Source organism: Saccoglossus kowalevskii, chromosome 13 (assembly GCF_978046115.1).
Source record: "Saccoglossus kowalevskii chromosome 13, keSacKowa6.1, whole genome shotgun sequence".
Lineage (NCBI taxonomy): Eukaryota > Metazoa > Hemichordata > Enteropneusta > Harrimaniidae > Saccoglossus > Saccoglossus kowalevskii.
In genome coordinates this window covers 34,495,245-34,509,885 of record NC_140653.1, presented here as the reverse complement: position 1 = coordinate 34,509,885, position 14,641 = coordinate 34,495,245, and the positions used below count along the sequence as shown (strand labels likewise).

At 37.5% G+C, this 14,641-nt stretch overlaps 1 protein-coding gene across 1 annotated transcript in view; it reads right to left on the bottom strand.

Annotated features, from left to right (window-relative positions):
• The window catches only part of LOC102802477 (3'-5' RNA helicase YTHDC2-like), a 102,077-nt gene that overhangs the window by 9,632 nt on the left and 77,804 nt on the right, over positions 1–14,641 (bottom strand). Inside the window, exons 19-29 of the mRNA XM_085507262.1 lie at positions 13,692–13,811; positions 13,340–13,505; positions 13,025–13,131; positions 11,082–11,176; positions 8,999–9,175; positions 8,670–8,807; positions 7,704–7,947; positions 7,044–7,139; positions 3,788–3,884; positions 1,988–2,037; positions 1,327–1,432 (exon numbers count right to left, since the gene is read on the bottom strand). Coding sequence (XP_085363388.1) covers positions 1,327–1,432; positions 1,988–2,037; positions 3,788–3,884; positions 7,044–7,139; positions 7,704–7,947; positions 8,670–8,807; positions 8,999–9,175; positions 11,082–11,176; positions 13,025–13,131; positions 13,340–13,505; positions 13,692–13,811 — 1,396 coding nt within the window. The remainder of the gene's footprint in view (positions 1–1,326; positions 1,433–1,987; positions 2,038–3,787; positions 3,885–7,043; positions 7,140–7,703; positions 7,948–8,669; positions 8,808–8,998; positions 9,176–11,081; positions 11,177–13,024; positions 13,132–13,339; positions 13,506–13,691; positions 13,812–14,641) is intronic.

Below are 14,641 nucleotides of genomic sequence, written 5' to 3'. Positions count from 1 at the left end.
GGACTGGTTAACTTACTGAAATCTCTCCTAATTGACTGATTAACTTACTGAAATCTCTCCTAATGGACTGGTTAACTCACTGAAATCTCTCCTAATGGACTGATTAACTTACTGAAATCTCTCCTAATGGACTGGTTAACTTACTGAAATCTCTCCTAATGGACTGATTAACTTACTGAAATCTCTCCTAATGAACTGGTTAATTTACTGAAATCTCTCCTAATGGACTGGTTAACTTACAGAAATCTCTCCTAATGGACTGGTTAACTTACTGAAATCTCTCCTAATGGACTGGTTAATTTACTGAAATCTCTCCTAATGGACTGGTTAACTTACTGAAATCTCTCCTAATGGACTGGTTAATTTACTGAAATCTCTTAATGAACTGGTTAATTTACTGAAATCTCTCCTAATGGACTGGTTAACTTACTAAAATCTCTCCTAATGGACTGGTTAATTTACTGAAATCTCTCCTAATGGACTGGTTAACTTACTAAAATCTCTCCTAATGGACTGGTTAATTTACTGAAATCTCTCTTAATGGACTGGTTAATTTACTGAAATCTCTCTTAATGAACTGGTTAATTTACTGAAATCTCTCCTAATGGACTGGTTGTACTTAATATTAATCTGTTATTATTAATAAATATTGTGTATATAAACGTAATAGGCACGATCAAATTGCGAACACTGGGACTGGAAGTATGGAGTGCTGTTAGGCACGACCGACTGTCCGGTGCTGCAATTCACTGGTAAGATTTCTTACCAGATCCGGGTACTTTCATATGCAAATGAATAGTCGCGCAGATGTCTATCATTTTATCGTGGCCAATGATGAAAAGGGTCAGGGATCGCCAGCTACGTGGATCGCCCACGACTTACGTGAAGTTTGTTTTGACTGTACTATACGCGATCGCGACACTTCCCACAGCAGTTTTTGATATCATGTCACTAACAACTTGAAATCTTGACGTGAACAACCAACGCATTCAGGGGGTCATTTAGAATAAATTTGCATGCATTATGTTAATGTAATTTATTTCGTGACGACTGCATCAACTATGAATTATTCATATCAACTAGAAACCTGCAGACGGGGACAGTCTTTTGGGACTAAAGTCCCTCGCGTGAAATGGTTTGCATTTCCAATCAAACGTTTTCGGCATATGAATGTCTAGGAAAGGCTATTACATTAGGCCCCAGGACTGTCGACAGCCTAGTTAACTTACTGAAATCTCTCCTAATGGACTGATTAACTTACTGAAATCTCTCCTAATGGACTGATTAACTTACTGAATATTTTTTTCAATGGACTGGTTAACTTACTGAAATCTCTTCTTTTGTCCCTTGGTGGAGTTGTATTGTTTCTCTTTGGTGATCTCATCCATGGTTTTCTACTACTTTCACTGTCATCAGCTTCAAAATGCTCATTCTGAAAGGTTAATGGTTAATGGTTAAGGTTATTACGATAATACAACAAAGTATGCACGAAAGCAGTACGTGATTGTATAGATTGATGTGTAGCGGATGACGCTACTGTACTGTCTGGATGCAGTCATTTTTAATAAACACGTTTTCTCTGCTTGTTGTTATAATTTAATGAGAGTTAACAACACAACATTGCAAAATGCTAAATGATGAAATTTTCATCATTTGTTGATAGTACTTGTGTCTGAAAAGGGAAGACTTCAATAGTGACATAAACTTGATGCACAATTACAAAATAAGGAAGACATTTGCACACGTCCATACAGCATTTTACAGAAGAGTAAATTATGCATGTGAGAAGGAAATACTAATTAAACTAGAAAATTCCAATAAGGAAAATGTGAAATAATAAAGATATATTAGAAGAATACCGCAAAGTACACACTCAGACAGTACACAGCTGCATGGACCTCCGCTATGATATGGTACTCTTATTGTACTGTCTTTCATGTTTTGTGGTGTTCTTGTACTAAACTCATTATTTCATATGAATACTTACTTCAAAAGAAGGTCTCCTCATACCATAGTTTGGTGACATTGGCTCAGATGCTGAAACCAAATAATAAGATTTCATAATTTACACAATGACTACACGCAACACTCTAAGCTTTCCGGTTTATTTACATACTGAAGATTCTAGATGTGTTGTTTCAGAAACATGCAGAATCAATTAATATGGCAATTAAAAATTATGCAGGATATAATTCATAATAAAAATTCACTACTAAGTGACTCCTAAACAGAAATGAATTTTAAATTAAGAAAGAAAAAAAACTTTACATTTACGTATCGTTATATCATGTGATGTGTTCTACTGTTGAGCTAGGAGCACAAAAAGACAGTTGAACTGACAGACAGACAGCACAATGACATGCGCACCCATTGATTGTCAATGCAACTAAAAATGACAAATCTGAAATAATTACATCATATGTATGCTGCACTGAGACATCTAATATGTCTTAGACAAATATTTGCAGGTCACATAATTTTATTGAAATCATAAAGTCATTGTTTCTTATTTATTTTTCATCATTTGAAGGAACTTAAAAATTTAAAAACAGAACAGTGCTGCTTAGCTGTTTACAAACATATAGGTGCTACATTTTTATGTTTTATTTGTTAGTTTTGGACCTGATGAGCACAATTTCATAATGGCTTAGTTCATAATCAACAAATATGGGAACAATTGCGCAGGATTAAATTGTGAAACAGTTTGTGAAACAAGTCATTGTCAATGACACGTCCCCGTTCCGTTCATATTTGAGTGACATATACATTCAAAGCAGATCATGACCGAAATGCACCTGCATATGTACAACACATTGTACTAAATCTGAACAAAATCCATCCATGCATGACTGAGATCTGGTTCCGGAATTGTGAAAATACGTGATTTTAATGCATTTTCGGTCTTAAAATGGCCATCATTCAGCTATTGTTAAGCGGATCATGAAACAAATGCACATATCTATTTGTGACATGATGCACCATGTGTGTGTGAAGTTTGAACTTGATCAATCCAGACATGTCTTGGATACGGATCCAGAACTGAATTCTTTAAGAAAATGGCCGCCAGTCGGCCATTTCGAACTTGATCCGGAAAAAAAAATGACGTGCATCAAGGTCCTATTATGTTTAATGTAAGTACCAAATTTGAACGAAATCCGTCCATGCATAACTGAGATCCGGGTTCGGAATGGTGAAAATGTGCGATTTCAATGCATTTTCGGCCTTAAAGCGGCCGCCATTTGGCTATCGTTAATGGGATCATGAAACAAATGCACATACATATTTGTGACATGATGTACCTTGTGTGTGTGAAGTTTGAACTTGATCAATCCAGACATGTCTCTGATACGGATCCAGAACTGAATTCTTTAAAACAAAATGGCCGCCAGTCGGCCATTTCGAACTTGATCCGAAAAAAAAAATGACGTGCATTAAGGTCCTATTATGTTTGATGTATGTACCAAATTTGAACGAAATCCGTCCATGCATAACTGAGATCCGGGTCCGGAATGGTGAAAATGTGCGATTTTGATGCATTTTCGGCCTTAAAATGGCCGCTATTCGACTATCGTTAATCGGATCATGAAAAAAATGCATGTGCATATGTCCCATATAATGTGTGATGTATGAGTGAAGTTTGAACATAATCGGTCCATGCATGTTCGAGATACAGGTGATCACGGACGGACGCACGGACGAACGCACGGACGGACGCACGCACACAGGGCAAAACATAAGTCCCCGTTTTCGGACTCCGTCCGAACGGGGACTAATAAATGCTACTTACACATTGGTCTTGGTCTCTGCCCAATACCTGCAGGTTGTTGTAAACCAAGTGCCTGTTCCTCATTGGTCAAAACACCAATCACTGCTCTAATTACAGCCTGAAGAATAAATTATATGGGAGATATAAACAAACAAACTAACAGGCCTCTAAATATCAACTGCCATAATTCTCAAGTGAATAATTCTCCTTTATGTATGCATGCATGTATGTGTGTGTGTTCTTATATTTCATTCTAATACAATGCAATGCAATACAGGTGACCAACCTTTTCAATCATGGTAATATGCAATACAGGTGACCAACCTTTTCAATCATGGTAATATGCAATACAGGTGACCAACCTTTTCAATCATGGTAATATGCAATACAGGTGACCAACCTTTTCAATCATGGTAATATGCAATACAGGTGACCAACCTTTTCAATCATGGTAATATGCAATACAGGTGACCAACCTTTTCAATCATGGTAATATGCAATACAGGTGACCAACCTTTTCAATCATGGTAATATGCAATACAGGTGACCAACCTTTTCAATCATGGTAATATGCAATACAGGTGACCAACCTTTTCAATCATGGTAATATGCATTTTGATTTATTTTGTTTCAAGATCAGACTTTGTACTCCTTTTTTTTTATTTTTACATGTATGTATCTACTAATATTAAATATGTAAACTATAGTAGCTGCTGACATAGAAAGTCACTGCATGCATGACTCAGACTGAAGCTCATGAAAGGCACCTAGTCACCTAGCTTCACGTCACTGCATGCATGACTCAGACTGAAGCTCATGAAAGGCACCTAGTCACCTAGCTTCACGTCACTGCATGCATGACTCAGACTGAAGCTCATGAAAGGCACCTAGTCACCTAGCTTCACGTCACTGCATGCATGACTCAGACTGAAGCTCATGAAAGGCACCTAGTCACCTAGCTTCACGTCACAGCATGCATGACTCAGACTGAAGCTCATGAAAGGCACCTAGTCACCTAGCTTCACGTCACTGCATGCATGACTCAGACTGAAGCTCATGAAAGGCACCTAGTCACCTAGCTTCACGTCACTGCATGCATGACTCAGACTGAAGCTCATGAAAGGCACCTAGTCACTTAGCTTCACGTCACTGCATGCATGACTCAGACTGAAGCTCATGAAAGGCACCTAGTCACCTAGCTTCACGTCACTGCATGCATGACTCAGACTGAAGCTCATGAAAGGCACCTAGTCACCTAGCTTCACGTCACTGCATGCATGACTCAGACTGAAGCTCATGAAAGGCACCTAGTCACCTAGCTTCACGTCACTGCATGCATGACTCAGACTGAAGCTCATGAAAGGCACCTAGTCACCTAGCTTCACGTCACTGCATGCATGACTCAGACTGAAGCTCATGAAAGGCACCTAGTCACCTAGCTTCACGTCACTGCATGCATGACTCAGACTGAAGCTCATGAAAGGCACCTAGTCACCTAGCTTCACGTCACAGCATGCATGACTCAGACTGAAGCTCATGAAAGGCACCTAGTCACCTAGCTTCACGTCACTGCATGCATGACTCAGACTGAAGCTCATGAAAGGCACCTAGTCACCTAGCTTCACGTCACTGCATGCATGACTCAGACTGAAGCTCATGAAAGGCACCTAGTCACCTAGCTTCACGTCACAGCATGCATGATTCAGACTGAAGCTCATGAAAGGCACCTAGTCACCTAGCTTCACGTCACAGCATGTATGACTCAGACTGAAGCTCACGAAAGGCATCTAGTCACCTAGCTCCATGTCACTGCATGCATGACTCAGACTAAAGCTCATGAAAGGCACCTAGTCACCTAGCTTCACGTCACAGCATGTCTTCCCCTTGGCTAATGGGCTTTCCAAAAAAGAATGTTTAATAACCGATATGATTACGTGTCGTGATGTGAAGATAGGCAATTATGTGCAATACACAAGCGTTGGTTTATGTTACTCATTTACCCAAGAACCACCGCAGCAATGGCAGTCTCACCAGTTAGAGCACAGGGAGTTGGACAAACTTTTAATAAATTATTAAATAATAAATTGTTATATAACTTTTCTTTTACCCCCCCCCCCCCTTCCTGGTATTGATTTCAAGTAATCACTGATCCTTGTTTATACCACTCTTTCTTTATCCTAAATTTGTTATGCGCTAATGTTATATGCAAATTTTAACGCGCGATGTAGACACACCCTATTATAGTAAAATATCCCAAGGGTTGAAACGCGCCAGGACTGTGGCCTAAAATCACGCTTTTGAACCATTCAAAGTTTGTTTTCTTTACATATATGGCATCTGTAATGACATGGATGGCATTAGAAAGTGACACATTTGCATTTGCACTTGAATATTTGTCAAATTAAAACTCATTGCGATTGAGCGACATGACAGGAGTACAACCTTAAAGCCAATGTTGTGATCTTTGACCTCTATCGCAAAGAATGACTCATATATTGTTGTCACATGATCAGAAGTAAACAATTTTCCCATGATTTGTGCTGCTGCTATTTTGATTATTTTCATTAGAAAGATCTCGAAGAGCAACGCGAACGACATTTGAAGTAGAAACCATTTTACAGAAGAGTCACTGATTCATTGAAGTTGCGTCACGTCGGAGATTACACTTGCCGGATTTAAAATAATTCACGCGCGGCTTTACGGTTGTGCTCATGCCACAGTCCTGGCGCGTTTCAACCCTTGGGATATTTTACTATAATAGGGCGTGTCTACATCGCACGTTAAAATTTGCATATAACATTAGCGCATAACAAATTTAGGATAAAGAAAGAGTGGTATAAACAAGGATCAGTGATTACTTGAAATCGATACCAGAAAGGGGGGGAGGTAAAAGAAAACTTATATAACAATTTATTATTTAATAATTTATTAAAATACATAAGTTTGTCCAACTCCCTGTGGTTAGAGTCAGACTTACTCATTTACCCATGTTTGCTTTGATTAGACATTACCATGTCATTTATTCGGTGTTATGTATTTACTATTATTGAATAGTGTCTTGTGGTGGCAGTTGTTTTAAATACAACGCAGGAATATGATGAAAAGTGTAATATTACGACAACAAAATATTAAAACTCTGATCTACATTATTGAAAGTTATCAAGCAAATATTTAACATGAAAGACGGCAATAGTGTGAGCATGCAATTCTATGATATCAAATTATGAGCATATTATTAATTTGTTATGATTACAGGAGTACATTTGATAGAACCTACCTCATCAACTTGAGACCATGGCTTGGATGGCGCTCTCATTCTTCTTAAGAAAAGTGAATGCCACTTCTGACGAAGTTGTAAAGCATATGTAGCAGCCTATTGGTTTAGGGAATTAAATTATAAACATGAAATCTCCCTGTAGTAAACAGCAGTATTTATAGTGATAATATCATGATAAATGTATCAATGGCAAATAATTCAATCTTTGATTTCTTAGATTCCAATGTATAAATATATTATACACACAAATATTTAATACCACGACCAGCAGGTGTGACCAAGTCAACGACCAGTCGGTGTGAGCAAGTCAACAACCAGTCGGTGTGAGCAAGTCAACGACCAGTCGGTGTGACCAATTAGACGTCCAGCCAGTATGTCCAAGTAGACGTCCAGCTAGTGTGACCAAGTTGACAACAGGCCAGAGTGACCAAGTTGACGACTAGCTGGCATGACCAAGGCCAAAGCCAATTCCAAGGAATTCTAATATTCTCTAACACACCTAGGTAAAGTAGAACGTCAACTGACTGCATGTATAATCTTGCACTGACTACATGGATACATTATGCAAATTAATTCATTATAAAGATGTTCGATTAAAAAGTAAGTTCACAGCCAGCAGGCTTCATGACCAACAAAAAAAAGGAATTTGCAGTATCTTACCTCAGGATCAATTTTAAATGAGAGCCACTCATCAATTCTCAGTGTAGCTTTCTTGTTTTCATCTTCATCATCGCCATCACTACTGCTGCTGTCAGGGTTACCATCAGGTCCCATCATGTGATCATGAAAAGCTGAATCCGGTAAGGAGAGTGCATCATTTGGAAGTCTTGCTGGTCCAGCAAATAGAGTCACTGTGACTGGTGAAACCAGAGATACACATCTTGAATGTGTTATCCGATGTGACCTAAGAGAAGAATAGAATTTAGACATCAGTCAATGGACCTGTTTGATTGAACATCATTTTACACTTTCTCCATTAGAAAAACATGTACATTGTCAGGTTATTTTGAATTACCAAAGGTGTAATCCTTTAATTTACTGATCTGTATGTAAGAGATTTTTGTGCCACAACAATGTGTAGTAACTTTGAGAGTTTAAATCAAGTATCATTAATCAGTACCCAACTGTTCTGTATAGTATGAGTAATCAATGTAATCCCCTTAGATGTTTGTAGATTAGTTTCTAGTGCTGATCGTATGGTTTTATCTGTTATTTCCCCAATTCTTGATACAATGAAGCAAAGTGAACTATACATAGTGGTAGTTATAAACATATGGGCAAGGTAACTACCTTGAAAGTGTTTCATAAAACATGTTTTATTAGAAACAAAATCACTTCCACTGAAGGTAAACTCTGCATTATTCAAATTCCCATCTTGTTCATAATTACTAAAATTTGACTGTAGAATCTTTGTTCATTTTAGACATACAGAAGTCTCTCCTACAGAACAGCCCAAGGTGCTGATGTTGCATCTTTAATTAGCTAAGATACAATAAAATACAGTCATGAGGCATGTTGTATATATTGTATACAATAGTCAATAGAATATATTAAGACAAAACTTTTTTTAGCTGATCACAAGAGCAAACCTATAAATTATAATTGTATGACAATAATAATTCATACCTTGTCATTTCTTCAAACACCAAGAAATCAGTTGGAAGGTTCTTCACATTCTGCATGTTTGTATCAGCCACGGTTGCCTTGCCAACAGGTGGCTGACAGAGCACAGATGACTGATGAAGCCTTACTTTGGACTCTTTTCTGTGGAAATAAATGTATGGCTTATTTAACAGTGGTGAAAATTACCAATTCAAACTTGTAGGTCATAATTAAAGACAAAAATTGACAAGAACAATGACACATGATTTTTTCAATTCTTACAAACAAGTATTGCTTCCCTTTCATGGGTTGTACGACAAAATGGTTGCCAGTCAACCAGTCCTATTACTTACTGTGTCATGAGTTGCATTCTATCTCTGTCCACTCTGATCAGATTGGGATATGTTCCAGCACATAAAGCAGCTTTAACAACAGCCCAGTTCTCAGAGTTAGAGTTCAGGTCACGAATATCTCCACCTCCTCTAGCACGTACAAAACCACTTGCTCTGAGCTGTCCAAGTAACTGTGTTCTGTGAAAGATGGATGGAGTCAGTGTAATTATTTCTCACATAGTGGGGTATATGGACAGACAGCAAAGATGGATGGAGTCAGTGTAATTATTTCTCACATAGTGGGGTATATGGACAGACAGCAAAGATGGATGGAGTCAGTGTAATTATTTCTCACATAGTGGAGTATATGGACAGACAGCAAAGATGGATGTAGTCAGTGTAATTATTTCTCACACAGTGGGGTATATGGACAGACAGCAAAGATGGATGGAGTCAGTGTAATTATTTCTCACATAGTGGGGTATATGGACAGACAGCAAAGATGGATGTAGTCGGTGTTATTATTTCTCACATAGTGGGGTATATGGACAGACAGCAAAGATGGATGGAGTCAGTGTAATTATTTCTCACATAGTGGGGTATATGGACAGACAGCAAATATGGATGGAGTCAGTGTAATTATATGGACAGACAACAAAGATGGATGGAGTCAGTGTAATTATTTCTCACATAGTGGGGTATATGGACAGACAGCAAAGATGGATGGAGTCAGTGTAATTATTTCTCACATAGTGGGGTATATGGACAGACAGCAAAGATGGATGGAGTCAGTGTAATTATTTCTCACACAGTGGGGTATATGGACAGACAGCAAAGATGGATGTAGTCAGTGTAATTATTTCTCACATAGTGGGGTATATGGACAGACAGCAAAGATGGATGGAGTCAGTGTAATTATTTCTCACATAGTGGGGTATACGGACAGACAGCAAAGATGGATGGAGTCAGTGTAATTATTTCTCACATAGTGGGGTATACGGACAGACAGCAAAGATGGATGGAGTCAGTGTAATTATTTCTCACATAGTGGGGTATATGGACAGACAGCAAAGATGGATGGAGTCAGTGTAATTATTTCTCACATAGTAGGGTATATGGACAGACAGCAAAGATGGATGGAGTCAGTGTAATTATTTCTCACATAGTGGGGTATACGGACAGACAGCAAAGATGGATGGAGTCAGTGTAATTATTTCTCACATAGTAGGGTATATGGACAGACAGCAAAGATGGATGGAGTCAGTGTAATTATTTCTCACATAGTGGGGTATACGGACAGACAGCAAAGATGGATGGAGTCAGTGTAATTATTTCTCACATAGTGGGGTATATGGACAGACAGCAAAGATGGATGTAGTCAGTGTAATTATTTCTCACACAGTGGGGTATATGGACAGACAGCAAAGATGGATGGAGTCAGTGTAATTATTTCTCACATAGTGGGGTATATGGACAGACAGCAAAGATGGATGGAGTCAGTGTAATTATTTCTCACATAGTGGGGTATATGGACAGACAGCAAAGATGGATGGAGTCAGTGTAATTATTTCTCACATAGTGGGGTATATGGACAGACAGCAAAGATGGATTGAGCCAGTGTAATTATTTCTCACATAGTGGGGTATGTGGACAGACAGCAAAGATGGATGTAGTCAGTGTAATTATTTATCACATAGTGGGGTATATGGAAACATTTTGTTTGCATGTTATGTACAGAGATCATGTGACATGCATTTTATCAGTATTATTCATCAACCATTAGCATTGAAATGATAGAATTTAGCTTTCTTTGAAAAGCCACAAATTACACTCATTGGAAACATAGTTGCACTCATGGCAGCATTCAAATCTGTAACACATTTACATCAAAAGACATTGGATGCATCTATAGTGTAGTATTTAATAGAATTATATGTCTCTCCTGTATGCATTATTTGCTCTATTATTAATGTAAGTGTTTACATAAATGGCTAAAACAACTACTATTTGAATCATATAGTATACAATATGTTTATATGCACTTCTATTTGAGATGCACTTCTAATAAAGCAAATACAGCATATGGACTAATAATTTCCTTTACCTCATTCCAACAACCATTTCCATTGTTGCTTGAGAAAGAAAGTTCTTTTCACAGAAAGCTCTCTCCCATCCATCTGCTCTTGCCCTTTGCCATGCCTATCAGTAGAACAAATATCATTACAAATCTTAGATCAAACCATATAGTACTGATACAAGTAACTTGTGACAGATGCAACCGTACTGATAATGCCACTTTATCTGAAATGCTCTCAATAATGCCATATCGTACTGATAATGACACTTTACCTGAAATGCTCTCAATAATGCCATGATATCGTACTGATAATGCCACTTTACCTGAAATGCTCTCAATAATGCCATATCATAGTGATAATGACACTTTACCTGAAATGCTCTCAATAATGCCATGATATCGTACTGATAAAATGCCACTTTACCTGAAATGCTCGCAATAATGTCATACCGTACTGATAATGACACTTTACCTGAAATGCTCTCAATAATACCATATCGTACTGATAATGCCACTTTACCTGAAATGCTTTCAATAATGCCATGATACCCGTACTGATGCCACTTTACCTGAAATGTCCTCAATAAAGCCATGATATTGTACTGATACTGCCACTTTACCTGAAATGCTCTCAATGATGCCATGATATTGTACTGATAATGCCACTTTACCTGAAATGCTCTCAATAATGCCATATCGTACTGATAATGCCACTTTATCTGAAATGCTCGCAATAATGCCATATCGTACTGATAATGACACTTTACCTGAAATGCTCTCAATAATACTATATCGTACTGATAATACCACTTTACCTGAAATGCTTTCAATAATGCCATGATACCCGTACTGATAATGCCACTTTACCTGAAATGCTCTCAATAATGCCATGATATCGTACTGATAATGACACTTTACCTGAAATGCTTTCAATGCCATGATACCTGTTACTGATAATGCCACTTTACCTGAAATGCTCTCAATAATGCCATATCGTACTGATAATGCCACTTTACCTGAAATGCTTTCAATAATGCCATGATACCTGTACTGATAATGCCACTTTACTTGAAATGCTCTCAATAATGCCATGATATTGTACTGATAATGCCACTATACCTGAAATGCTTTCAATAATGCCATGATACCTGTACTGATAATGCCACTTTACCTGAAATGCTCTCAATAATGCCATGATATCGTACTGATAATGCCACCTTACCTGAAATGCTCTCAATAATGCCAAATCGTACTGATGACACTTTACCTGAAATGCTCTCAATAATGCCATATCGTACTGATAATGCCACTTTACCTGAAATGCTTTCAATAATGCCATGATACCCGTACTGATAATGCCACTATACCTGAAATGCTTTCAATAAAGCCATGATATTGTACTGATAATGCCACTTTACCTGAAATGCTCTCAATAATGCCATATTGTACTGATAATGCCACTTTACCTGAAATGCTCTCAATAATGCCATATCGTACTGATAATGCCACTTTACCTGAAATGCTCTCAATAATGCCATGATGTCGTACTGATAATGCCACTATACCTGAAATGCTCTCAATAATGCCATGATATCATAGTGATAATGCCACTTTACCTGAAATGCTCTCAATAATGCCCTGATATCATACTGATGTTATTTTACCTGAAATGCTCTCAATAATGCCATGATATCGTACTGATAATGCCACTATACCTGAAATGCTCTCAATAATGCCATGATATCATAGTGATAATGCCACTTTACCTGAAATGCTCTCAATAATGCCATAATATCATAGTGATAATGCCACTTTACCTGAAATGCTCTCAATAATGCCATGATATCATAGTGATAATGCCACTTTACCTGAAATGCTCTCAATAATGCCATGATATCATAGTGACAATGCCACTTTACCTGAAATGCTCTCAATAATGCCATGATATCATAGTGATAATGCCACTTTACCTGAAATGCTCTCAATAATGCCATGTGGTCACTGTATGTAGCAGCAGCAAACTTCTTTCGCACTAAATGTGCAGCACGTTTTTGAGATGGAGCATTCGGCAAGACAACTAGAAAACAAAAACATTTCATGATCATTACGGATGAAGTTTTTTTTTACCACAGATCAAGTGGTCAATGGAAAAGTAACAGAAAATGTTATGAGCAATTAAACAAACTGCACATTTTATATAAAGTGTTAAAAACTGCATATCTTTATTTAACATGACTGATAATTTTAAAACATTGTGGTTTTCAAATTGATGAAGATCAACTTACATGGGTCCCTGTAAGCTAACGCACATACAATGGTGAGTACCGGATCTAAGCATTTCAAAACCACAGAATATAGAACCATCTTTCCCAGTCTGGGTTCGACTGGTAAGTCAGCTAAATGAAGACCTAATTCAGTCAAGTCTTCCCAAGGATCTATGGAATCTATACTCTGTAAAAAAACAAAAACATAACAGACATGAACGGACGGCCAGACAGACACTTTGGTTTATTTTCATTTGTAGAATACATATAACCATCCCAAACAAACAAAAGTGTTGTTTTTTTTATGAGCCAATTTGAAAGTACCGTAGTTGGGATTATTTAAAGTAAAAATTGAAATAGAAGCATGACTGACCTTGAGAATGTGCACAGCATTTCTTACGACGAGAAAGGACGGTGGATCTGGTGCTTTGGATAAGAAGTCAGCAATAGTAGTGTTCTGCGGTGCAAGCAGCTTGGTGTGTAAACACAGTTCCTGAAATGAAAATTTTAAACTTGACAGTAAAACCTTGTTTGCAGCCTCAATATCAAATGTTTATAACATTTTAATAAATTTTTAGTTTGATCAACATTTCAACAACAGGACTAGTTTGAAAAAGATAATATTTTATTTGCCCTATATACAAATTTATTGTCATAAATATGACTTATTCGCATGGTAGACATACACATGTATTTCTAATACTAGTAGTAAAAATATGATGAGGAGTAATGTGCCTGTCAAGTGTTACCAGCATTCTCTACTATCTACAGCAGAAAATGAACGAAAGCCATCAATAAACGACCAAGATCCGGTTCCGGAATGCTAAAAATTTGTTAATGGCCACCATTCGGCCATTTTGAATAGGATCATCAAACCAATACATCAATATATTTATGACATGATGTATAATGAATTATATAAAATTTGAACATAATCAGTCAAAACATGCTAGAGATATGGCTCTAAAACAGCATTCATTAAAACAAAATGGCTGCTAGTCAGCCATTTGAAATCCAATATACAAAAAATAATGTGCATCAAGGGTCCCATTAATGTCCAATATATGTACGAAATCCAGTTCCAGAATGCCCAGAATGCTTGATTTTGATAGCACAAAAATAGCCACCATTCGGCCACTTTGAATCAATTCGTGAAACAAATTGATGTGCACATGTATATTATGTATGATGTATGTGTGAAGTTTTGAATGTAATCGGTCTAGGCATGTCTAGAATATATGTCTGGATGCATACACGCAAGCATGCACAGAGGTCAAATCAAGTTAAGAGGTCAAGTTTTTTGACGGTGTACAAACAGTGACT